The following is a 21,128-nucleotide window of genomic DNA, read 5'->3' on the forward strand; positions in this document are numbered from 1 at the left end:
GGGGCCCCCGTCTAGCAGACCGGCGGCCGGTGCAGGGCAGGGGTGTGGGGGCCGAGGGCCGTGGGTGCCCGCAAGCTCCCAGGGGAGCCGGTGAGAGCCCGCGGCTGCGACGTGGATGACCCTGTTTGCCCCGAGCTAGGGCCAGGAAAGTGCCGCTCCGCACGTTTCCGAGAGAGCACGGAACCACAGGTCCCTGCCGCGCCCGTGCAATTTGTGTCTGCAGAGGTCACGGCGTCTGCTCTTGTCCCAGGTCACAGGCCGGCCCGGGGGAGGGGCACGCGGGAGAGAGGGGGCCTTGTCCGCCTGCACCCCCGGCCCCCCCAACAAGGACCACCGCCCCCCCCACCCCGGGGCTCCCCAGGGCTGAGACCCGCCGGTGTCCCCGTGAGGCAAAGCCACCAAAACAGACGCTGGGCCTGCCGGCTCTTTCTGGGATTTTTATTTCTTTAAAATAATTCATACAAATGGTTACAGTCACAAACATGATTTTAACCAAAATATTGCTAGCCTACCACGTCAGCAGGACGGCACCCGCGCAGGCCAGGGCGCTGCGCCCTCACGTCCCGGGACCGGTGCCGACGGCCGGAGCGCGCTGTGCGCCACACCCTCCTCTTCTCTCCGAGCCACTTACAATGCCATCTTCGTTTGGAACAAGGGGGTTCATGCCAAAATGAGGAAAAACAGCCTCTGTTTTGTTTCTCTAAATTATTCTAAAAATAAGACAAGCAGGTAGAAAAAACAATGCACTGTGTGGCGTAGAAAGAAAAACGGGAAGGAGTCGTTGTCCTGAGAAGTTTGCCCAACTGCCTGGTCGCGGGTGTGTTCGGGCCGCAGCCTCAGCCCGGCCTGCGGAGCACGGCCCCTCGGGCTCTCTCCCTGTAGACAGCTAAGCAAACCGATCCTTTGTGATGTTCTAAAGACTGTACACGGACAAGAACATTCATGATAGAATTAACTACTAAACTTCTTTTGCTTAACGAGGACGCAAAGAACACAGGACAGCGGCTGGCCCTCGGGGAAGGACGACTACGGCTGACGCGGGGAGGGCGGAGCGGCCTCTCGCCCGCGCGGCGCCCGGACAGTCTCTGGAGCGCTGTGGCCTCGCAGACGCCGCCTCCGCCACCACCCGTCCGAGGGCGCCAAGGCTGCAGAGCTCCGCCCGGGCTACAACTGGTCACTCGCGTGGTCTCTATCTGCCTCGGGCTTGACGGTTTGGCCGGGAGAAGGGGCGTGGGGCGGGTGGGACACAGGGGGCAGGCCGTGGGACAGGGACATGGCGCTGGGGACGATGCCTTCGACGGCGGTTGGGATGCCGCTGGGGGCCACGCCCACCACGCCCGGCGGGTACCTGCTGGGGGGAGGACCGCAGGTGAAGCTCGCAGCAGGGATGGGGGGGGCGGGGCCTGGGCCAGGTCCCTCCCTCGGCTGCAGATCCCACAGCACAGGGCCAGCGAAGCGGGGGGCGGCTCCCAAAGGCCCCGCCTAGCAGGACCCCTCCCCGCCCCGACTCCTCCCCTGGCTCCCGATTCCAGGGTGGTCTCTGCCCACGTGTCTGGCGCCTCGAGGCCAGAAAGGCCATCCCGATTGGTCTCCCGCGCCCTGCCCTTCTGCTCCACTGGGGCCCAGGCCAGCATGCACGTCCAAGCCTGGGGGCCCCCCACGGGCCCCTGCCCCACCCGCAGTCATGACGGAAGTGTTGTGTCCCCGCCCCCGCTCACCTGTAGGCGGCCCCGTTGAGCTCGGGGTGCACCACAGCCGGGTCCATGCTGGCCCAGTGGGTGGCCGCTGTCAGGTGATCCTTATTGACACAGTTCTTCAGGCTGTCGGGGATCCGGCCTGGGAAATGCGGCGGAAGGAGGAAGGGCAGTGCGTGTGCGGCGGCTGCATTGAGGACCCAGGGGCTCGGGGTCCCTCCCTCCCCTCAGGCCCAGCAGGCGCTGGTCCTGGATAGGTCACCTCGCAGCTCAGGGAGCCCCCAGCACCGAGCGGTGCCCTTAGCTCTCTGCCAGGCCTAGGGATTTTGGAGGGCAGCGAAGGCCCAGCCCAGGTTCACAAGCACAGCCAGACTTTTTAAACGCGGGGTGAGGGGGGGCACGTGTGCCGAATTCCCACACGGGCGACAGAGAGCGGGCACCGTCAACGTGCTGTGCGAGGAGGACCCGAGGGCTGTGTGGGGAGCACCGTATGGAAGCCGAGTGCTGACCTCTGCACTTGGGGGCCTGGCAGGGTGCGGAAGGGTGTGGACCCGCCCCGGCGCAGGTCCGTCTCAGCTCCGCGGCCCCGAGTGGCGGGGAGCAGAGGTCCCTCTGGCGGCCCAGCGGTGCAGGCCTCCGAAGGGGCCGCACCGGGGTCTGCCCGCAGCCCTCACCTGTGATGGCTCTCCGGATCTCCCGGGCTGCCTCCTCCCGCATCTCGATGGAGGCCTGTTCGCTGTACCAGGCCGCGTGGGGGGTGCAGATCAGGTTAGGCGCATCCTTCAGGGGGCCCTGGCTAAAGCTACGAATGGCGCAGAGCAGGTCAGGGTAGTGGGGGGGGTGCCTGACCCCGCCTGGACCCACACTTCACCCCTGCGTCAGACCAGGGGACCCGAGAATGGTCAAACCTGCCCACGGGCCCCTGACAGCAGCGGGGACGCTGCCCCTGCCCTCCCTGCAGGCGAGGGCGCTGGTCCCCGAGCCGCAGGGCCTCCAGGCCCTCCCGGCAAAGCTGACAAACCGGGGGCTAGCTGCCGACCCACAACGGCTTCTCGGTGCGGGGCCTCTACAGACGCGGCCACACGAGGGTCAGCTGCCTCGTGCACCTGGGCAAACCCACTGACGTGGCACCCGAAGTGCTTGGCATGGAGCGCGGGTCTGAGCCCTCCCCTTCCCCACCTACAGCACCAGTCACCCGCCCACTGAGACCCGGCCGGGCCCCGGGGGGCCGGGCCCCGGGGGCAAGCCCGCCTGGAGCAGTAGCTCAGGCTGGACACCAAGCCCAAGGACGCTGTGTCCTTGGACCCTTGGCTGGGGCCTGGAGACTACGCGTGGTGGCAGGCCCAGCCCCACTCCAGCCAGCGGCCAGCGTGGGGCGTGAGGCTGGGTGGGGGCCCGGTTGGGAGAGGTGCTGTCCAAGGACCACCCAGGGTGTCGCCAGGAGGCACCTGAACGGCTCCGACTCGTGCACGTCCAGGGCTGCGCCCCGGATCCGCCCCTCCTTCAGGGCCTGGGCCAGCGCCTTCTCGTCGACCAGCCCGCCCCGGGCTGTGTTCACCAGGAAGGCGCCTTGTCGCATCTGGGGGACACAAAGGACAGCAGGAGCGAATCGACATGATCAACACGGAGGCCTCTCCACTTGCCTTGCCCCGCCCACCCAGGGGAAGGGCCTCAAGGACCAGGGGGCACAGAGGGGCTGGCTCTGGGACCTTGCACTTGGCCTCTTCCCACCCAGGCCAGCAGGAGCTCTCTCGGGCCGGCAGAGGGCTTGGGGGTCTGTGTGGGCCCCGCCCCACCTGGAGGACCAGGGAACGCACAGCTGGCCTCCTGCCACAGCAGTGGGGTGTCCTGGCCCAGCCCCCCGGCTGCATGTGGTGCCTGGCAAGGACCTGATGCATCCATGACATGGTGTGGCCCGAGCTCCTAGCCCTGCACACACCTGGAAGATGGGGTTTCAGGACCTTGTGGTGCTGGCCTGATGGACAGGAGCCCTGAGACGTGGTCCTCAATGCAGCGGCCCCACCAGGGAGCCCCGTTGGCAAGGGTGGGCTGTGGCTGCACCGGGTCTACCCCAGCACGGCCTCACTTCCTTCTGCTAAAAGCCCTCAGGGTTGCCCTGGAGACGCCCCTCTCCACTGCTCCAAGGTGAGGGGCTCCACCCTGCTCTGAGGTGAAGGGTTCCTACGACCCTGAGTTCACACCAACTAAACCAGCCCCGCCAAGCTCGCACGGCCAGCTGTCAGGTCAGGGGGGCTCCGGCCCGGCTTCTCACCTGGTTCTCGGGGACGTACCCCAGGGCCATGCCTGTGCCCCCTCCCTCCCCCTTCCAAACCCACCAGCTGGAGACAGAGAGGAGCCCCAGGTGCCCGGCCTTCCCCACAGGACTGCAGGGCCTGGGGCAGACAGCAGGGGTGACCCCCCCCCCCAAAACACATGCACACACCTGCAAGGCAGGCAGAGCAGCGGACACAGAAAATCCCACACACAGGCACATGCGCGTAGGCACGCACACACAGGCACGCGCCTAAGCACTCGAAAGGCCTGGCCCGTGAGAGGCAGCCACTAGCTCGAGCACCGGCCTGACCCAGGGCAGTTCTGAAACCCTGGTGACACCGTGTGCCTCATGGCCACTGTCTGGGCACCCCCGGCCCCCAGGGACGCTTCGCCCTGCAGACACGGTACGGAGGCTCGTGGCACAGGCAGACGGCGTGGGAGAACGCAAAACCCCTGGGCGTAGCGTCTGGCCTACACGTGGGGACGACAGGACCAGGAACTCAGAAGACAGGCCTGCCTGTGTGGATGACTCCCTAGCAAGTGAGTCTCCCGCCAGGAATCCACCCACCGGGAACCCAGGCCCCGACCCTCCCCCTCCCCCAGGCCCCGACCCTCACCCTTCCCCAGGACCCCAGGACCCCGGGCCCCAACACTTGCCCTTCCCCAGGACCCTGGGAACACAGGCCCCGACGCTCGCCCTCCCCCAGGCCCCCGGCACCCAGGCCCCGACCCCCCCCCTCCCCCCGGACCCCGGGACCCCGGGCCCCGACCCTCGCCCTCCCCCCAGGACCCCAGGACCCCGGGCCCCAACACTTGCCCTCCCCCAGGACCCCAGGCCCGACCCTCGCCCTTCCCCAGGACCCTGGGAACATGGGCCCCGACCTTCGCTCTCCCCCAGGCACCCAGCACCCAGGCCCCGACCCTTGTCCCCCACCCCAAGGCCCCTGCCACCCAGGCCCCAAACCTCGCCCCCCACCCTGAGGCCCCTGCCACCCAGGCCCTGACCCTCGCCCTCCCCCAGGCCCCCGGCACCCAGGCCCCGACCCTCGCCCTCCCCCCCGCACCCAGGCCCCGACCCTCACCCTTCCCCAGGATCCCAGAAACACAGGCCCCGACCCTCGCCCTCCCCCAGGCCCCCAGGCCCCGACCCTCGCTCTCCCCTTCCCCCAGGAACACGGGCACGAGGGTGGCGGGCGCCCACCTGCTTGACGGTGAAGTCGTTGATGAGGTGGTGGTTGTGCTCGTTGAGGCCGCAGTGCAGGCTGACGCAGTCGCTGTGGAACAGCAGGTCCTGTAGGGTGCTCACCCGCTGCAGCCCCAGCGCCCGCTCCGTGCCGTCTGACAGGTAGGGGTCGTAGAACAGCACGTTGAAGCCGAAGGCCTTGGCCCGAAGTGCCACCGCCTGCCCCACGCGACCTGGCAGGGCGAGACTCGGCGTCACCGGGGCCGCAGGCTGAGCGGCCCCCCACACCGCCTCAGTCTCCCCTGTGCCCGGGGCCGCTCGCTGTGGGGAGCACGGCCCCGTCCGCCCCCAGGTGTCTGCTCCCAGACGCTAAAGACGGGGCGTTCAGAGAGGAGGGCAGGGGCTGGAGGGGGTCCCTGGGGAAGGCACAGGGTGAGGGCCGCAGCACCAGAGGGGTGGCCCCTGCATCTGGAGGGGGAAGACCAGAGGGGCTCGGAGCCACTAACTCCGGGACCCCAGGAGGGAGCCCTGACCTGGCCACAGGGGGGCCACCGGGAAGCCAGGCCCAGGACAGCGCGGCCACGGTCCCAACGTCTCAGGGAGCGGTGCTGCAGGCCAGGGGGCACCCCGCACGGCACCTCAGGGCCCCTCTGGAGTCCCCCGGCCAGCCCAGGGCAGGGAAACACCCATGAGGAAAGCGAGCAGGGGAGAAACAGCCCACACTCCCTGAGGCCACCATGGTGGGGGGCGGGGTCCCGCACCTGCCTGCTGAAGGGTGACTGCCCGAGGGACGGGACCCCCGGGACCCCAGGTGAGACCAGGGCAGAACAGTCCTGCCAGCCGCACCCAAACAGCTGCCCACGGTGCCACGAGGCCAGGTAACTCAGCCGCAGGGCACCCGCTGCCTGGTAGGTGGGGCCGGACACACACCCAGACACCCGAAGAGCCATTTAGACAGTCCCCTGAGCGGGGGCCGGGGCAAGGGCTGCGCGGGTCACCTCTGCCAAGTCAGACTCGGCCCACCCGGCCCCACCAGGTCAGAGTCTCTCGACAGCACTGCCGAATGAGATCGGGCAGCCCCCAAATCGACCTGGCCAGGCACACTGGCTGCCCATCCATCCTCCTTCAACAAACCCCACGCCTGGGGCCCCAGGTGAAGGATGCCGTCCCTGCCTTCACAACAGTGGGGGCAGCAGGGGGGGAGACACTCGTGGGGACCAGTCCTGGCGTCCGCGTGCCCATCTCAGCAGGACGGCGATTTGTGCCGGAGGAGACAGGCCTGTGTCTCACGGACGACCCCGACCTGCCCTAACATAGGTGCGTCCTCGCGATCGACGATACCCAGACGTCCCTGTGGCACCGCCCCACGCTGCACACAGCGCTGCCTCTGTGGGGCGGGGAGGCCATGCGGGCCAACCAGAGGAAGCTCAGGAGGCAGCATGACAAGGGGGTCCCGTCCATGCTGGCCTTCCCAGGTGGGTGGAGCCCGAGTTTGGGTAGGGAAATGGGTCGCAAACAGGAAACAGAAGGGGGACCTCACGGACCCCGGACAGCTGCCTGCATGGCAGGTAAACCAACTCCCTCCACCTACGGCAGGGTTAAGGGCCACCTGGCCCTCACCTGAAGGCCACGTCCACTTAGCCGTGGTCGGAGCGGGGACAGGGTGAGCGTGTCTGAGTGTGGTGGGCATGCGTCCGTGTGTGACCCCACGGGCCACCATGTTGGCGTATGTGTGACCCACACCTGCTGTTCCTGGGAGGATCGGCCCCACGCTGCCTCCGGCCTGGAAACCGCCCCGCGTGGGGGAAGTCGCCCTCAGGTCGGGGGGACCGTCCAGCATCGGGAGGGACCGGCCGGCGGCACAGCCCGGCCCCAGCCTCGTGGTCAGCCGAGCCAACGCGAGGAGCAAGGACACAGACGAGCTCACCTAGTCCGATGATGCCCAAGGTCTCCCCACGGATCCTGGCCGCTCCGGAAGCCACTTCCCGGATCTGCTCAACGCTCTGGACCCGTGTGCCTTCCCGCAGCGCCTGGTGCAGCCAGGTGGTCCTGCGGTACAGGTTGAGGATGTGGCACATGGTGGAGTCGGCCGTCTCCTCGACAGACGCCGCCGGCACGTTGCAGACCGCGATGCCTGGGAACAGATACGCACGCGCGCTCACCGGAGCCAGCCGTGGCCCTTCCCTCACGGAAGGCCAGAGGAGCGTCCCCAGGCCACCCCGGGAGGCTAGGAGGCAGACCCTGGTTACGTGCCACGGGGAGAAGCTGCCCGTAGGTCCGGCGGCAGACAGGACAGGACGTGGCAGGCATCTACCTTGCCCAGACTGCTGGCCACCTGACCTTCTGGAGGCGTCCGGCGAACGGATGAGCAGCTCCTCGAGCTCCCCCAAATGCCGGGATGATGCCAAACACACCGGCAGGGCCGCAGGACAGGCCCAGGGTGGGTTCCAGAAACAACTCAGCCCACCGTGACATGCAAGAGCCGGTGGGGGACAGGGGGCCCAAGCCACAGTGTCTCCGAGACCCGGGAACAAAACTGCTGCCTGGGAGAGCAGACCAGGTCCTGGGACTTCCGAGCGGCCGCCTGCCAGGCTTTGAAAGGTAAGCACAGGGCACGGCTCTGACTGTCCCTGGCGGAGGAACAGAGCGAGGCCAGACTCCGTGCACAGGGACGGAGCCTCCAAGGAGCCCCCAGGCCATGGTGCGACGCTCCTGGGCATGCTGCGTGGGGGCAGGTGACAACAGGGCGGGAGGGCCTGGCCAGGCGAGCCGGCGGTGGGCATGAGCGCGCCCACAGGAGCACAGTAAACTCCAGGACGCGTGACGCAAACCCCACCACGACTCTGCAGCAGGCAGAGATGCCGGAACGTTCTGACAAGTTCCTTCAGCTGCATCCCGGAGGAAAGGAGAGGCACAACCAGGCACCGGGGGCACTGCCTCTGACCGCAGGCCCTGGCCGGGCACGACCTGGCTGGATGAGGCCACGCGGCTGGTGCAGACACACGGGGAGGCAAGATCAGAACGCACACTGCCCACGAGCCAGAGGACACGTGCTCTCGCGTGGCTTTCTGAGGAAGCTGCTTTGACCAGTGGCCGGGGCTCTGCACCCCAAAAGCAGGCTCATGAGTCACCTCCAGCCAAACAGGCAGCTGCAGGGGACTCTTGGTGTAAAGCAAAACCCACAGACAAAACCAGATGTGAGGAAATCCAGCCCAGGGAAGGACACATGACAGCTGCGAAGGAAGAGCCCGGAACCGCCCTACCTAAGTCCCCAGCTGACTTGATATCGATGTTGTCGAAACCACTGCCGATCCGAACGATGATACGAAGAGCTTTGAACTTCTCCAGGTCCTCCCTGGTCAGCGTGATGGTGTGGTACATCAGCGCCCCCACCGCCTCATTCAGCACCTGCCGAGAGGGAGGGCGTCCGCCAGTCACATGCCGGCCCCACCTGGGCCCCCGGTCTGCCTGCTGCCCCCAAACCAGCAAAGACACCCTGGGAGGGGGAGGGGAACACCCCCACCCCCAGCCTGGCCCCAGGCCGGGACAGTCCAAGGGGCTTCCCGCTGTTCTTTCCTCTGTGCACTGCGGCCTTCTCAGGCCAGAAGCCGCTGCGGTGACATTTGAGGTCACCACAGTGTGGCCCTGCTGACGCTGCTCAGACTCACCTGGGAGTCCAGGGCCCGCCCCGCCCCATAAACTGCAGGCCCAGGAGAACGCACGGTACGGGGAGCGGGCTGACCTTACCTGTGGGCACCAGACAGTAAAACAGACAGAGGAAGCTGGGTGTTGGGAGGACACAGAGCATCCGAAACCCCCAGACCCTGCGGAGGTGGGTGGGGGGTGGCCGAAAGCTGCAGGGCCGCCGTGACCAACGACCGGAGCGACCCCACGAGGAAACTACAAATCATCGTGGCAGAAGCGCACATGGGGCCCCACGACCATAAACAACTGCGGGTAAAGGACGTTTCACCTGCGTAGGGAGGACGGCCGTGCGGAAGGCCGGGCCGGCGGGGCTGCGACGTGCCCCTCGGATGGCGTCGGCTGCCGGGCCAGCACGGGACGCTGGGGGCCGCGCCCTCGCCCTGCACGCAGGCAGCACGGGCCCCTCCTCTCCAGGTGCTCAGGTGGGCGAGGTCTGCCCCTGTACCTGCAGCTCCCGCTGGCCGGCGAGCGGCCCAGGGCATTCAGGGCGGCCGCAGCCAGCACGGGCCTCCCGAGGAGATGGCCATGGCTCTCCGGGACAGCCCTGGACGCCTGCCCTGGCGGGGTCCTCCTGTCTGTGTGCGGCCTGGGCTGCCTTGCGGGAGGCCCCAGGCGCATATCGGTGTCCTGCCTCCCCAGAGTTTAGATGACACGGGCTGATGCGCCACTCCGCTTGCAAAACCGCCCAAAGGGGGCGGCCCTCCCCAAAGTTAGGGCTCCACCCACGGCCCCGCCCACAGGGCCCGCGCAAACGTGGAGCTCTCCACGGGTGGGGATAAGCCCTGAAGACCGCGCTCAGAGCCGCTGCGCAGGCCACGCCCACACCCGAGGGGCCTGGTCCCTGCCGACCAAGCCCCGCCTCACTCGGTGGCTCCCGTGCAGACCACGCCCATACCCCCACGAGGGGGCAGGCCCGCGCGGACCACGCCCACACCCCACTCGGGGCCTATTCCCTGCCGACCAAGCCCCGCCTCACTCAGCGGCGCCTGTGCAGACCACACCCCTTGCCGCTGTAGCGTTGCTCCCAGTGTGCACAGCACCCCGCTTGGAAGCCCCCAGGGTGCCCAGCAGCCACACAGGAGGCGGGGACGCCTGGTTTCTGGGGGGCTTGGCCCAGGTCCAGGAGGGCAGCAGGACCGCGCCCCAGGGCCGCGAGCACGGCCTTAAAGGGCTGTCGTGGCAAGAGCCGGACGTTGGCGGAAGAGCCGCAAGGTCCAATCTCTGGGCCGGCGATGCTCCAGACACACGGTGTAATCCAGGGCATGTCATAGTTCAGGGACCCTAACGAGGTATAGCCGTGAAAGCTTTATAATCAAGACACCTCCAATTCAAAAAAATGCTCTGGCTACTGGGGACTTCCAGCACCATGCCACCCTGTCCTCCCCCAGACTGAGCTTCCTGTGCTGACTCTGGGTCTCCTGCATGGGGAGGGAGGCCAACCACAGGCTCTGCTGACCTTGAGTCCCCAGGACGAGTGAGGCCAGCAGTGGGCTGTGCACAGGCTGCTGGACGGCAAGGCACCAGGCATGAGCTGAGGGGGACTGCACCCAGGACGGCCTAGACTCCGGGCTGATGTGGGCAGTGGAGTAGAGCAGGTGTCCCGTGTGGGGTGCGGGGCACAGTGAAGCTGCTAACCGCCCTGTCTCAGTCCCTTCCTCCACTGGACAGATGGCAACCCAAAATACAACTCCCTCAGGCTGGCATGGCCTCCCTTCTCCTGCCGGCTGAGGTGGCCAGGGGGACATGGCCGTAGGGGACCACACCAAAAGGGCCAAGGGAGAGATGACTGAGAGGCAGGACAGAGGCGGCCTGGGTCCCTGGTCCTGTTTGCTCTGGCTGGCCCGGACTTGAGGGTGCTGTGGGCCCCTGCTCCTGCTCCTTGCACTGAAGATCCTAGGAATTTCAGCTCCTAGAGGGAAGGATGTGCCAGGCTGACGTGTGAACAAATGGGATGGGTCACTGCCCACATCCTGACTCCTGCCCCTGGACTCCTGGAAGGAGGTCCAGGCTGCACAGGCACAGACTTCTGGCACCTTGACTGGCCCTGGTGTGAGAGGGAAGCGAGGACCCATGTGTGACAGGGGAGCAGCAGCGAGTGCTTAGGGGACACAGGGTTAACTAGGAGCGCATGAGGAGGGTGGCTGGGAAGTGGACGCGGGGCTGTGGGGCGGAGGCAAGGGGGCAGACCTTGGCCAACGAGACCCTGGGAAGAGTCCTCTGGCCGCTGTGCTGCACAGACCGGAGATGTGGATGGCCATGGCAGCAGGGGTGGGGGCGAGGGGACAGATCTGCCGGTGCCCACTGTGGGCAGACACGGACGTGCAGCGGAACTGGGGATCCAGATGGGTGCAAGCCAGCGCCAGGAGGAGCAGCCCTGGGCTCAGAGACACACGGACCGTGGACGGGAGCTCCCGAGGGAGACTGGGTCTCCGGCCGGCGCAGCTGGACACATGCGGGCCTCTTGCAGAGAAGAGCAAGGCTCAGCTGTGGACCGGTGGAGAGGCTTGCGTGCGTGCAGGCGGCCGGCTTTCTATCTTGAGCATTTAACCACGGCAGGCAAGTCTTCAAATCGTGACCTTCACTGTCCTGAGCTACATCCCAACACGGACGATCCAGGATCTGACGTTCCCTATTGTTGGGGCATCTGGGTCACGACCACTGTTGGCTGCGGTAAAACCCACGACTGCCTTGAGAGAAGTCCCTAGCAGTGCAAACTACTGGGTCCGCTGGAGAGGCCTCTTCCGGGCTCCGGGCGCCGCTCCGGCCGCACCTGGCGGTTACGACGCCCGCTCCGGCACCGAGCCCGCGGCGCCGGGCAGTCCGGGGTGTAAAACGCTACGTGGGAGGGACACCCGTTGTTTCAGCCTTAATTTGCACTTCTCCGTGTGACCTGACCACATAGGTTTCTTGGTAAATTTTTTCACGTCTTAATCCTTTTTCCACTGAGCCTATTTTAACCACGCAGTACCAGGTGAAGTTCTCAGAACAGGAAGCTGCAGTCCTCAGCGGCCACCCGCCCCTGGCCCTGCCAGGGAGGCCCCGCCCAGTCGTGGGGGGAGAGCCCGCTGCCGCCGAGGCAGCTCCGTGCAGACGGGCACAGGCCAGGACCACCGCACCGCTCCACCCGGCCCCCAGGCCCACGCGCCCTGGAAGTCCCTCACATTCCCTCTCGTGACCGCGAAGGGGCTGGGATACCCCCAGGTGCCACACCGACCTCCCAGAGGGGACGTCTGTCTCCCTAAGTCGGACGCCGGCAACCCACATCCCCCTCCCCCAGCCGTGTGGCCAGGCTACTGCCTGAACCGTGTCTTTAGCCCCCGAACGGGTACGTGGGGCCCGCCTTGCAGGATGAACTCAGCCCAGGGGCCCCGGGGTGCTCACAGCAGCAGCAGCAGGGTCTGAGGGGCACTCGCTGGGCACCACGCAGAAGGGGAGCGGCAAATGGCTGGCTGGGAAGATATGTGCTGGGAGGCACTGACGGGGTCCACCACGCCCCCTCCCTGCATCCCGGAGGGGAGGCCTCGCTCGTTTCCTTTACACACACACACACACACACACACACACACACACACACGCACCATGCGCAAGCTTCCCGGGTCTTCAAGTTTACTTACTTTCTGCGTCCACACAAAGGTGTGACTCATTTTGTGAGGCTGAGGCTCAGAAAAGCAGGCCAGTGACACGGTGCCCCCAGCACACTTTTATATGGTTGTCACGGGATGTTTCCCTGTGACAAAGGGCCACATGCAGGCCCAGAGGGGACAGGTTTTCACAGAACTGCCAAAGCACCATCAAAGCCGGCCACGGCCACAGCCACCGCTGAGCAGGCGTGGCACCTCACACCTCCTGATGCTCCCTGGGTGCAGCCAGAGCCGGGCTAACGTGGGGGCGGGGACAGTGTCACCTGCTTCCCGGCGGTCACTGTTTTTGCCCAAACGCACCCTCCGCCGCCCCCCATCTGCTGGGACTTGTCTTGTCCCTGTCGCTTGGAGGAAGGCAGCGTGAGCCGTTTCGGGTACAGCAAACACCCACCCATTTGTCACTCGTCTTTTCTTTCGCCACATGACTGTTTTCGCTGCTCTTCAATGCAGCGACCTTTTCTGTTACACGGCCCCATTTTCCACAGAACTCAGCACGGCCACTTCTGTCCTGACCTCAGGACGGGAAGGTCAGCCCCTGCAGAAGCCCCCCTACTTTTGTCAGGACACGTGCACACGCGTGGCCGTTCACCTGGGAGGCTGCCCCGGGGTACCTGGGCTCACTTCCCAAATGCTCCCCGCTTCCCCGGGGCCTCTCAGTGGGCACCAACACAGCCCTACTGTCTGCCTCAGAGTCGCTGGGACACTCCCGCCCGAAGCCACCTCCCGCCAGGCACTACTCGCTGCATAGACCGTCTCGGCATTTGCCTGGACATCCCCCTCACTTCTCGCGCGGCCCCGGTACCTCCTTCCGGGGACCAGGAGCCTCACTTTTGACCAGGACTCTTGAAACACTTCCTGTGCCCTTGCCGTCTTCCTTGACGTGTCCCCACATTGCCGCCTACGGGTGCCCCACTTTCCCAGAAATGCCCCTCAGGGACTTCCTGCTCCAGGCTAGCTGACGGCACCCTCCCACCTGCCCCCCCCCCCCCCCCCCCCCGGATTGCCCCTCTGCTTTGCAGGTGCTGGTCTTTAAGAAGCTTCCAAGAGTAACTGAGAAAATGCCCCTGCCTCTGCGGTCTGACGAGGTGCAACCAAGGGTTGAAAACTGGTTTTCCCAGAAGCTTTAAGGTACCCAAAGTTGGGCTGGTGGTGGGATCTGCTACTTGAACAGCAAAGCATCCTGCGGGCCCCCAACACTTGTCCTGGGTTCGCGGCAGGAGAGCCAGAGTCTCCATTTAGCTCTGGAAGGTTTCTTCATCACATCCGCTGATGTGTTCGGTCTCTCCTCCATAACACTCAGGTAACATCCGACATCCAGCTGCTTACAAGCAGGTAGAACCAACTCCCTGATCCACGGCGATGTGGAAGAGAAGCCGTTTCCCTCCCAAGCCAAAGCCCTCAGATAGGTGGTCCAGGGGCCCTGTGTCAGCTCCACAGCCATCAGGGTCCAGGGCTCCCGTCTGGTGGCTCTGCCACTCCCAGGTGGCTGCCCAGGCTCCAGCCATCACATGTGGTTTCCGGCCCACAAAGAGGGAAGGCGGCTCTGCACACAAGGCCTGTCACCTCTTCCTGGTTGGACTTAGTCCCCGGGCTATGCCCGGCAACAAAGCCGGGGGAAGGAGGTGTGTTTCCGCCGGGAGGTGGGAGGTTCCCGAGGGTGGCAGCTAGGCGGGCACGCCCGGCTGAGAGCCCTTGGGTCTGCAAGGCTCTCCTCTGGCCTCGCCTCTTCCACCTCTCCTTCAGGCTCCCCTTGGCAGTGTCTTCCAAGCTTTCTATTAAAATTAAATTTTTCCACTCGCGTGTTTGATTTCCAAGCGCGCATTCGAGTTCTCAGGAGCCGCCTTCCCGCCGCGAGCCGCCGGCTGCACAAGCAGGTGCCCCGTAGGTCTCGCCGAGGCTCTGACTGGCCGGGTCCCAACACTCTCTTCTACCCAAAGCGTAAATCACAGGCCGTTTTTCTCTGCGAGTACCCGTCGTCCCGTCTTCCCGAGCCGTGTGGCTGCGGCGTCTGGCAACGTCTGTCTGTCTGCTGGGCGTGGGGCAGAATCGCCGTGGAGCCGAGGCCCCTCACTGCCCCTCCCCGGGGTGTCTGACTTGCTTATCTGGGTTTTATGTTAACTTTTCAAGATAGTTTTGATAAATTACAATTTTGAAAGAAAACACGTTTTGTGTTAGTGTTCAAATTTATTGGTAGAACTTGCTCTAGTACCGCTTATGATTTTTAAACATTTCTATTTGTATGTGTCTTTCATGCCCTATATTGGCTGTAGTTTTCAACAAAATGCTTTGGGGGAGCCTGGGTGGCTCAGTCAGTTAAGCGTCCGGCTCCTGACTCGGCTCAGGCCTTGATCTCAGGGTTGTGTATTTGAGCCCCATGTCGGGCTCTGTGTTTACGGCATGGAGCCTGCTTGGGATTCTCCCTCCCTCCCTCTCTCTCTGTCTCTCAGCCCCTCCCTGCCTGCATGTGCACACTCTCTCTAAAATAAAACTCTGAAAAAAAATTTAAGTAAAAAAATGAACTAAAAGTTTTAGTCTGGAACAGCAGAAGGTTCACAACCGCCCCCCCAGCTCCACCGCTGCACACGCACGGGTGTGTGCGGCCACATGGTTCCGCCCGGTGGTGACTGAAGCAGCCAGCACCCGGGCGGGCCACAGGCCAGACCGTCACGCGGGCAGAGCCCCACCCGGCCCTGCGCTCCTTGCCTGGGCACCCGAGCCCCCATGCGCCTTGCCCCGGCGCTGCTGAACTCGCCGTCGGGACGGGAGGGGCTCTCCTCTGGCATAAACACCGGGGGGGGGGGGGGGGGGGGGGGCGTCACTGTGGGGGTGTCGCAGCATGTGCCTCCTCCAGAGGGGCTGCTCCGCGAGCGCCCCACAGCGGGCGGCACTCCGCCAGCCCTGGACGGTGGCGGGCCGTCACTTGGTCACGGCGCTCCTGCCCCCCCCCCCCCCCCCCCCCCCGCCCGCCAGGTTCCTGAGGTTTCTATCAGCAGCGCACACGCTCAGCCCCACCCTCGGCGTCCTGGCCCCTGTGGGTTTTCTTCCACAGCCATGGGTTCTCTCTCTGCGTGGGCGGGGGCGGTCTGCCCGGGCCCTCGGGTTCTGTGACGGACACGCAGCAGAAAACGGCTGCTGGGAAGGACATGTGGCTTGGCCGACGGGGCCATCCCCTACAGGGGACCGTCCGTTGCCTCTGCTGGGCCCCCAAGGCACAGCGGTGTGGGGTCGCCGGCAGCCCAGCTCAAGGCTTGACACGGACGCGTCGGGTAATGTGGGGGTGGCGGGCGGCGTGAGGACGGCGGCTTAGTCCCGTCCATCCTGTCACCGGGGCCCCAACCCAGACCCGGGGCTGGGCTGCCCGCAGCAGGCCCTCCAGGAGCCACGTCCAGAAGCAGACACCCCAGGCCTAAATGCTTGGCCGCCAGCCCGGGATGCCCCAGGTGACCAATGTGGGACCAGGATGATGCAGCTCACCGGCCCCCAGTCCTGTCTGCCATGTCCGCAGCCCCCGGATCTGCTTTCTGAGAACATCTGGTCACAATGGCAACGGCTCGAGATGCCAAGCAGTAGCTGTCTCCGCCTCTGACAGGGCGGGGTGACGATGGCCGCACGTGTCTTGGTGGCCCGGGAGCCGCTGAGGCTCACGCCTGAGGGACCCGCCTGCCCTCCTCGCTCCCCCGAGCACCCCGCGCCGTTACCTTCTCGTGGATCTCCTGCGTGGACTGTGCGTCACAGAAGGCCACCGTGGCCACGTCCTTCAGGATGGGCATCTCCACCGTGCAGTCCCGGCCGTCGAGCAGCGCTACCAGGGGCCGGGGGTGCATGGGCCCGTTCATGATCGGGGGTCGGACGCCTGCGGAGACAGGAGCGGACGCTCAGCACAGCGGCGGCCCCGGCTGAGACCTCGAGCCCCCTGCCACCCGCCACCATCCGCAGCCCAGCGCAGGCCCCGAGAGTTCCCACGTCTGCTCGTCTGGACTTTGTCAAACCAGGGTTATGAGCCACCGGGAGAAGCAGACCAGTGTCTGCTACAGCTCATTGACGCCCGAGTGAACAGGGACCCCGCCGACTGTCACCACCCCACGGGGCTCGGGGCTGCAGACACACGTGGAGGCGCCGGGGCAGCCGCGGTCTTCACCACTGTGACCCCAGGACACGCAGACACAGCGCCACAGGCCTCGTGATGGCATCCGTTCTTTTCCGCCTGTGGCGGCAGCGTGGCTACCCAGAAACCCTGAAGGGACCGCGTCTGCTGGCAGATTTGAAGAGCGGGGACCGTGCAGGGGTGGGGGGTGAAACCTCCGCGGTGCGGTCAGAGCCCCCACCTCGCCCGGCAGGGGACTCAGAATCGCCAGACGCTCCTTCCACACAGGAGGGGACTACGCCTCATCCAGGAGGGCCTCCCAGGCGACAGGACCAGCCCCGCGCGCCCCACGGCCTCACGAAGACTCGCCCCGGGGAAGGCCCACGGCCCCAGTGCGCCGCCTACGTGAGCCGCCTGGACGCGGCGGCCCCAGCGGGTGGCTCAGAGCGGGATCTGCAGGGCCAGAACCCCGTCTCTGCTGCCTCCCTCCCTGCCCCGCGAGCGGTGCGAGTCCCGCCCCCGGGGGGCCCGGCACAGGCGCGGTTTCCAGACGGCCCGGAGCTGCGCGCACAGACGGCGCTCACGTCTCCAGCCGTGCTGGGACGGTGATCTCACTTAGAAGACTGACTTTACCAGCGGAGGCTTATCGCCGCTGTTCTCGAGTGACCTGGAAGACGCCCACCGTCAGAGTCCCTCAGCTCTAACTCCTGACAAGCACAGACCGGCGTCACCCCTGCGAGCTGAGCTCTGAGGCTGTAAGGCCCCCCTGCGGGCCCGGACACCGCCGATGCCAGGGCGCCGCCCGCTGGAGAGCAGCACGTGAGAGCAGGCCCAGTCCGCAGGGCTGCCCAGACGCGGCGTCGGGACCCCCGACCGGACGACGCCCCCTCACCCAGGGAGGCCCCGGCCTCCCGACCACGCAGCCAGCGCCGGAACAGGCCTTGGGTTTCTGCGGCAACTCCCCAACCCGGGACCGAGCTTGCGGGCGGACGACCAGAACAAACCCAGCATCGACCTGTGGCCTGGCCCACCTGCCCTGGGGAGGCGTGGCGGGGGTGGGGGGTGGGGGGCTGGGCCCCCCGAGGAACCCCCTCGCTCCACCGCACGCGGGGCCTCACTGAGGCCATCCTGACCCGCCGCACGCGCCGAACGGACAGGGTGACCGCGGTCGCAGAGGGCCTGGTTTCCAGCTGCTTCACACTCCGGGAGCCCCAACCAACCTGACATTTCTTAATATGGGCTCAGCTTCCACGACCATGAATTCGACTTTTCAAAGCGTTTTATCTTCAGAATCCCCCGGCAGAACCGCGTCCTGTCACTGGATCCTCATCCCACGTCTTTAATTGTCTCGAACCAAAGCTCTTAGGCTCCTGATCCTTGGCGACCACTGAAGCCTGCGCCGGGGTCAAAGTCTGACTAAAAATTAAACACAAGAGACACGTTAAAATACCGTCGAGAGCCAACTAGGACTCCCAGACGCCGGAAATTCCACACTGCATCCTTGATTCTGTGCCCGCGGCTGCCAGGCCGGGACCGCCCAGAGCCAGGAGCCGCGCTGCTTACCCTGAAGGTCCTCCTGGCACGTGGGAACCCCGCCCCAGGCGCTACCAGTGTCCGTGAGGTGTGAGGTGCGAGGTGCGAGGCCGGGGCCCTGGGGGCTAGTCTGCCGCCAGTCCTGCAAACCTGTCTCGTGCTCCCAACGGCCTCCTGGGCCTCTGTGACTGTGCAGGGAGAGTGGACTTCTGAGGGGGCCACCGAGAGGGGGACCGCAGGATGCAGACCGGGACACACACACCACTGTCCTGCACCACACAGGACCCGGGGGGGGGGGGGCTGTCCCCCAGGCCCCCTCTGCCAGTCCCCACAGGCCACATCCCGGGCACTGGCACCGACTCAGGCACGGCCCCCCCACCCCCCGACAGGTCACTGAGGACACACTCCTGGTCACACACCTGTACGGACGGGCTGAGGACGTGCCAAGAGCTGGGACTGAGCATGGATGCTCAGGACCCCTGCTCTCAGCATGGGGACAGCGTGCCAGGGCGGCCCCGAGGCCTGGCTGGGAGCCATGGTGGCCAGGACCCGCGACACCACCGGTGTCAACCTTGGGATCAGATGGCACCTCGGGAGGCCAGCACGGAGCAGGGACCGGATGCACTCGTCCCCCGCCCGATGCCGGCCACAGGGACATCGGGCAGACCGGCCACAGCAGGGACGTACCTGCGGCCCATGGGACCCACGTGGCTCTCACCCTTGCCAGACTCCAGCTGTGACCTCCACTTCTGCACCAAGGCGGGTGCCCTGTGGTCCTGACCCGCGAGCCTAGGCTGTGCCAGAAGGCCACGCTCGACCACAGCACCTCCCGGGTCTGCTCACCTTTAGTCTGTGCAGGTGTGACCTCTGACCCATATCCTCTGTCCCCGCCCTCGAGCGTGGATGTGCCTCACAACCCGAACCTTTGCCGACTGGGCTCGACCGGGCAGGACCCAGCCTGCAGCAACCCCGGGACACGTGGTGGCAGGGGAGCGGGCGTGTGTGCGGGAGTCTAGGGCTGGTGCAGGAGGCAGCAGCAAGGCCAGGCCCAGGCCAGCCCCGCCCCGCCCCACCTCCCCGGGAGGCAAGTCTCACCCTCGACCTTGACCTTCAGAAGACAAGCAGGGGGCCAGCAGCGGGCCTGAGGTGTCTGGGCCGGGGGCGGCAAGCTGGCTGCCAAGGACACAGGTGTCCACCAAGGACAGCTGAATCAGAGCCCTCGAGTCTGGCTGGCCTGGCCTCCCCAGGACTTCTGCGCCTCCCTGGTGGTGAGTGCCCCGACTGGCCCCAGATGAAGCACCACTTCCCAGGCCTCACAGGATCCCCACGTTCCCTGGCCAAGTGGGGTCGCCCTGTCTGCCCTGCCTCGCCCCGCACAGTCAGCGAGTGCAGGGGAAGGGGGGTTGGAACGGGCCACAGCCAACCGTGCAGTCACTAGGCTTTCTTCGGTTTTCCCCCTAAATCCTGAAAGCATCCAGGGTGTCTCCGGCCGGATCCTCCCTGGTCGGCGTGGCCCTCGGCAGACGGTGTTTCCGCACGCTTGCACGTCCTCCGAGGGGCCCAGGGCCATATGCCCTGTACACACGGGTCCCGAGTGCCCTTGCACCCCTGGGGAGCTGAGCCAGACGCCGCAGGCACTCTGGCGTCACGCCCTGGATTCTCCCGTGCCCACCGCTAACCTCTGTTGTGAAAATGATTTCAGAGGGAAGCGTGGCTTTGCCAAACCTGACCTGGGTTCAGAAACCCACGAGCAGCCTCAAGGGGTCGGGGTGTGTTCCCGGGGCCACCTCACTATGGGCAGAGGTGTGAGCCCCACCCAGGGAAGCACCAGCAGGCGTGGGGCTCAAAGGCCAGCCCGAGTCAGGCCCCACGTGCAGATGGGTGGTGACTTCAGGCTCGGGCCACACACCCATGCAGGTGAACCTGGCTCCCGCCCGCCCCGGTGCCCCACGGGTCTCGGTGCCTGGTGACAGCGTGGGGCCGGGGAGGGTGACCCAAGTTCAGCAGCAGAAGAAGCCAAGTCCAGTGCGGGAGAGAATAACAAGGCCGTACGACTACAGGAAGCTTCTAGGCTGGTGCCGGGGGACGTTCGAGTTGTGGAAATACCATCTCCACCTCGTTTCTAGAAAATGCCAGAGAGAAGCCCCCCTAAGTGATCTCACTGCTCAGAACAACTACAGAGAGCCACGAGGACACAGAGGTGGTAGAGAGGGTGCAGCAAAGGACGGGGGAGGACACGCGGTGGGGGGAGGCTCCTTGCGGGCCGGCAGTAAGGACACAGGGCCAGGGTCACTGGGGTCCCGAACTGTGTCTGCTCTCCTCACGGAAGTACCTCTTCTCGAGCAGTTTTGCCGTGTAATCAATTTTCTAGAATTCAATTTTGCCATAAATGATAAAATCACAAAAACTAAAAAATGCTCATTAAAAAAGACAAAATGCAGGGAGCCTGGACGGCTCAGACGGTTCAGCACCAACTCTTGATTTCGGCTCAGGTCACGATCTCACAGTTTGGGAGTTCGAGCTCAGCACTGGCCTCTGGGCTGCAGCACGGACCCTGCCTGGGATTCTCTCCCCCTCTCTCCCTGCCCCTCCCCCATGCACACAAGCTCTCTGTCTCTCAAAACAAGTAAACTTGAAAAAAAAAAAAGACAAAATAAAACGTGAAAAATGAACAACGAAATTAGGAAGACCTTACCGCAAAACGGAAAAACGTTAGAACGCGTTCGCACTGGCGCGTGCGGGTTCGCCTGGTGCTGGTACCACAGGCGCTCGACCCCAAGAGTGGCCCGCGCTCCAAGAAGGGGCGCCAGCTGGCACGCACCGGCATGTCCCCGCCGCCACTAATTCCAGGCGCCCCGCCACACGCCCGCCACACGCCCCCCGTGGCTCAGACCCCACGGGGCTGGGAGACCATCAGGAGGGCTGAGCTTTCGTAACAGCGAAAGGGGCATCCCCCTCAACAGGGAAATGAAACCAAACGTCCACCAGTCAAGGAAACCTCTGGACGGTCCACA

The 21,128-nt window shown here is 65.5% G+C and overlaps 1 protein-coding gene across 3 annotated transcripts; it reads right to left on the reverse strand.

Moving 5' to 3' along the window:
* Window positions 1-424: 424 nt before the first annotated feature.
* On the reverse strand, window positions 425-20,893 carry CTBP1 (C-terminal binding protein 1). 3 transcript variants are annotated; one of them, XM_049630137.1, is made up of 10 exons: window positions 18,145-20,893; window positions 17,802-17,997; window positions 16,196-16,350; window positions 8,415-8,559; window positions 7,079-7,285; window positions 5,170-5,306; window positions 3,143-3,273; window positions 2,369-2,496; window positions 1,719-1,836; window positions 425-1,351 (listed from the first exon to the last, which is right to left on the reverse strand). In XM_049630137.1, exons 2-10 carry the CDS (start codon window positions 17,806-17,808, stop codon window positions 1,165-1,167), a joined length of 1,215 nt encoding a protein of 404 aa, XP_049486094.1. In that variant the 5' UTR covers window positions 17,809-17,997; window positions 18,145-20,893; the 3' UTR covers window positions 425-1,164. The 3 variants fall into 3 exon arrangements, with proteins under 3 accessions (XP_049486094.1, XP_049486092.1, XP_049486093.1); XM_049630135.1 differs by having other exon boundaries at window positions 5,170-5,384; window positions 18,145-18,471; XM_049630136.1 differs by having other exon boundaries at window positions 425-1,348; window positions 5,170-5,384; window positions 18,145-18,469.
* Window positions 20,894-21,128: the final 235 nt, after the last annotated feature.

This window comes from Panthera uncia, chromosome B1, assembly GCF_023721935.1.
Source record: "Panthera uncia isolate 11264 chromosome B1, Puncia_PCG_1.0, whole genome shotgun sequence".
Classification (NCBI taxonomy): Eukaryota; Metazoa; Chordata; class Mammalia; order Carnivora; family Felidae; genus Panthera; species Panthera uncia.

Excerpts from the sequence above, each read along its gene's own strand:
- CTBP1 (XM_049630135.1), bottom strand. Across the intron at positions 7,286-8,414 it reads CAAGTCAGCTGGGGACTTAG|GCATCGCGGTCTGCAACGTG; the intron begins GTAGGGCGGTTC and ends ATCTGTTCCCAG. Across the intron at positions 5,385-7,078 it reads CTTGGGCATCATCGGACTAG|GTCGCGTGGGGCAGGCGGTG; the intron begins GTGAGCTCGTCT and ends TCGCCCTGCCAG.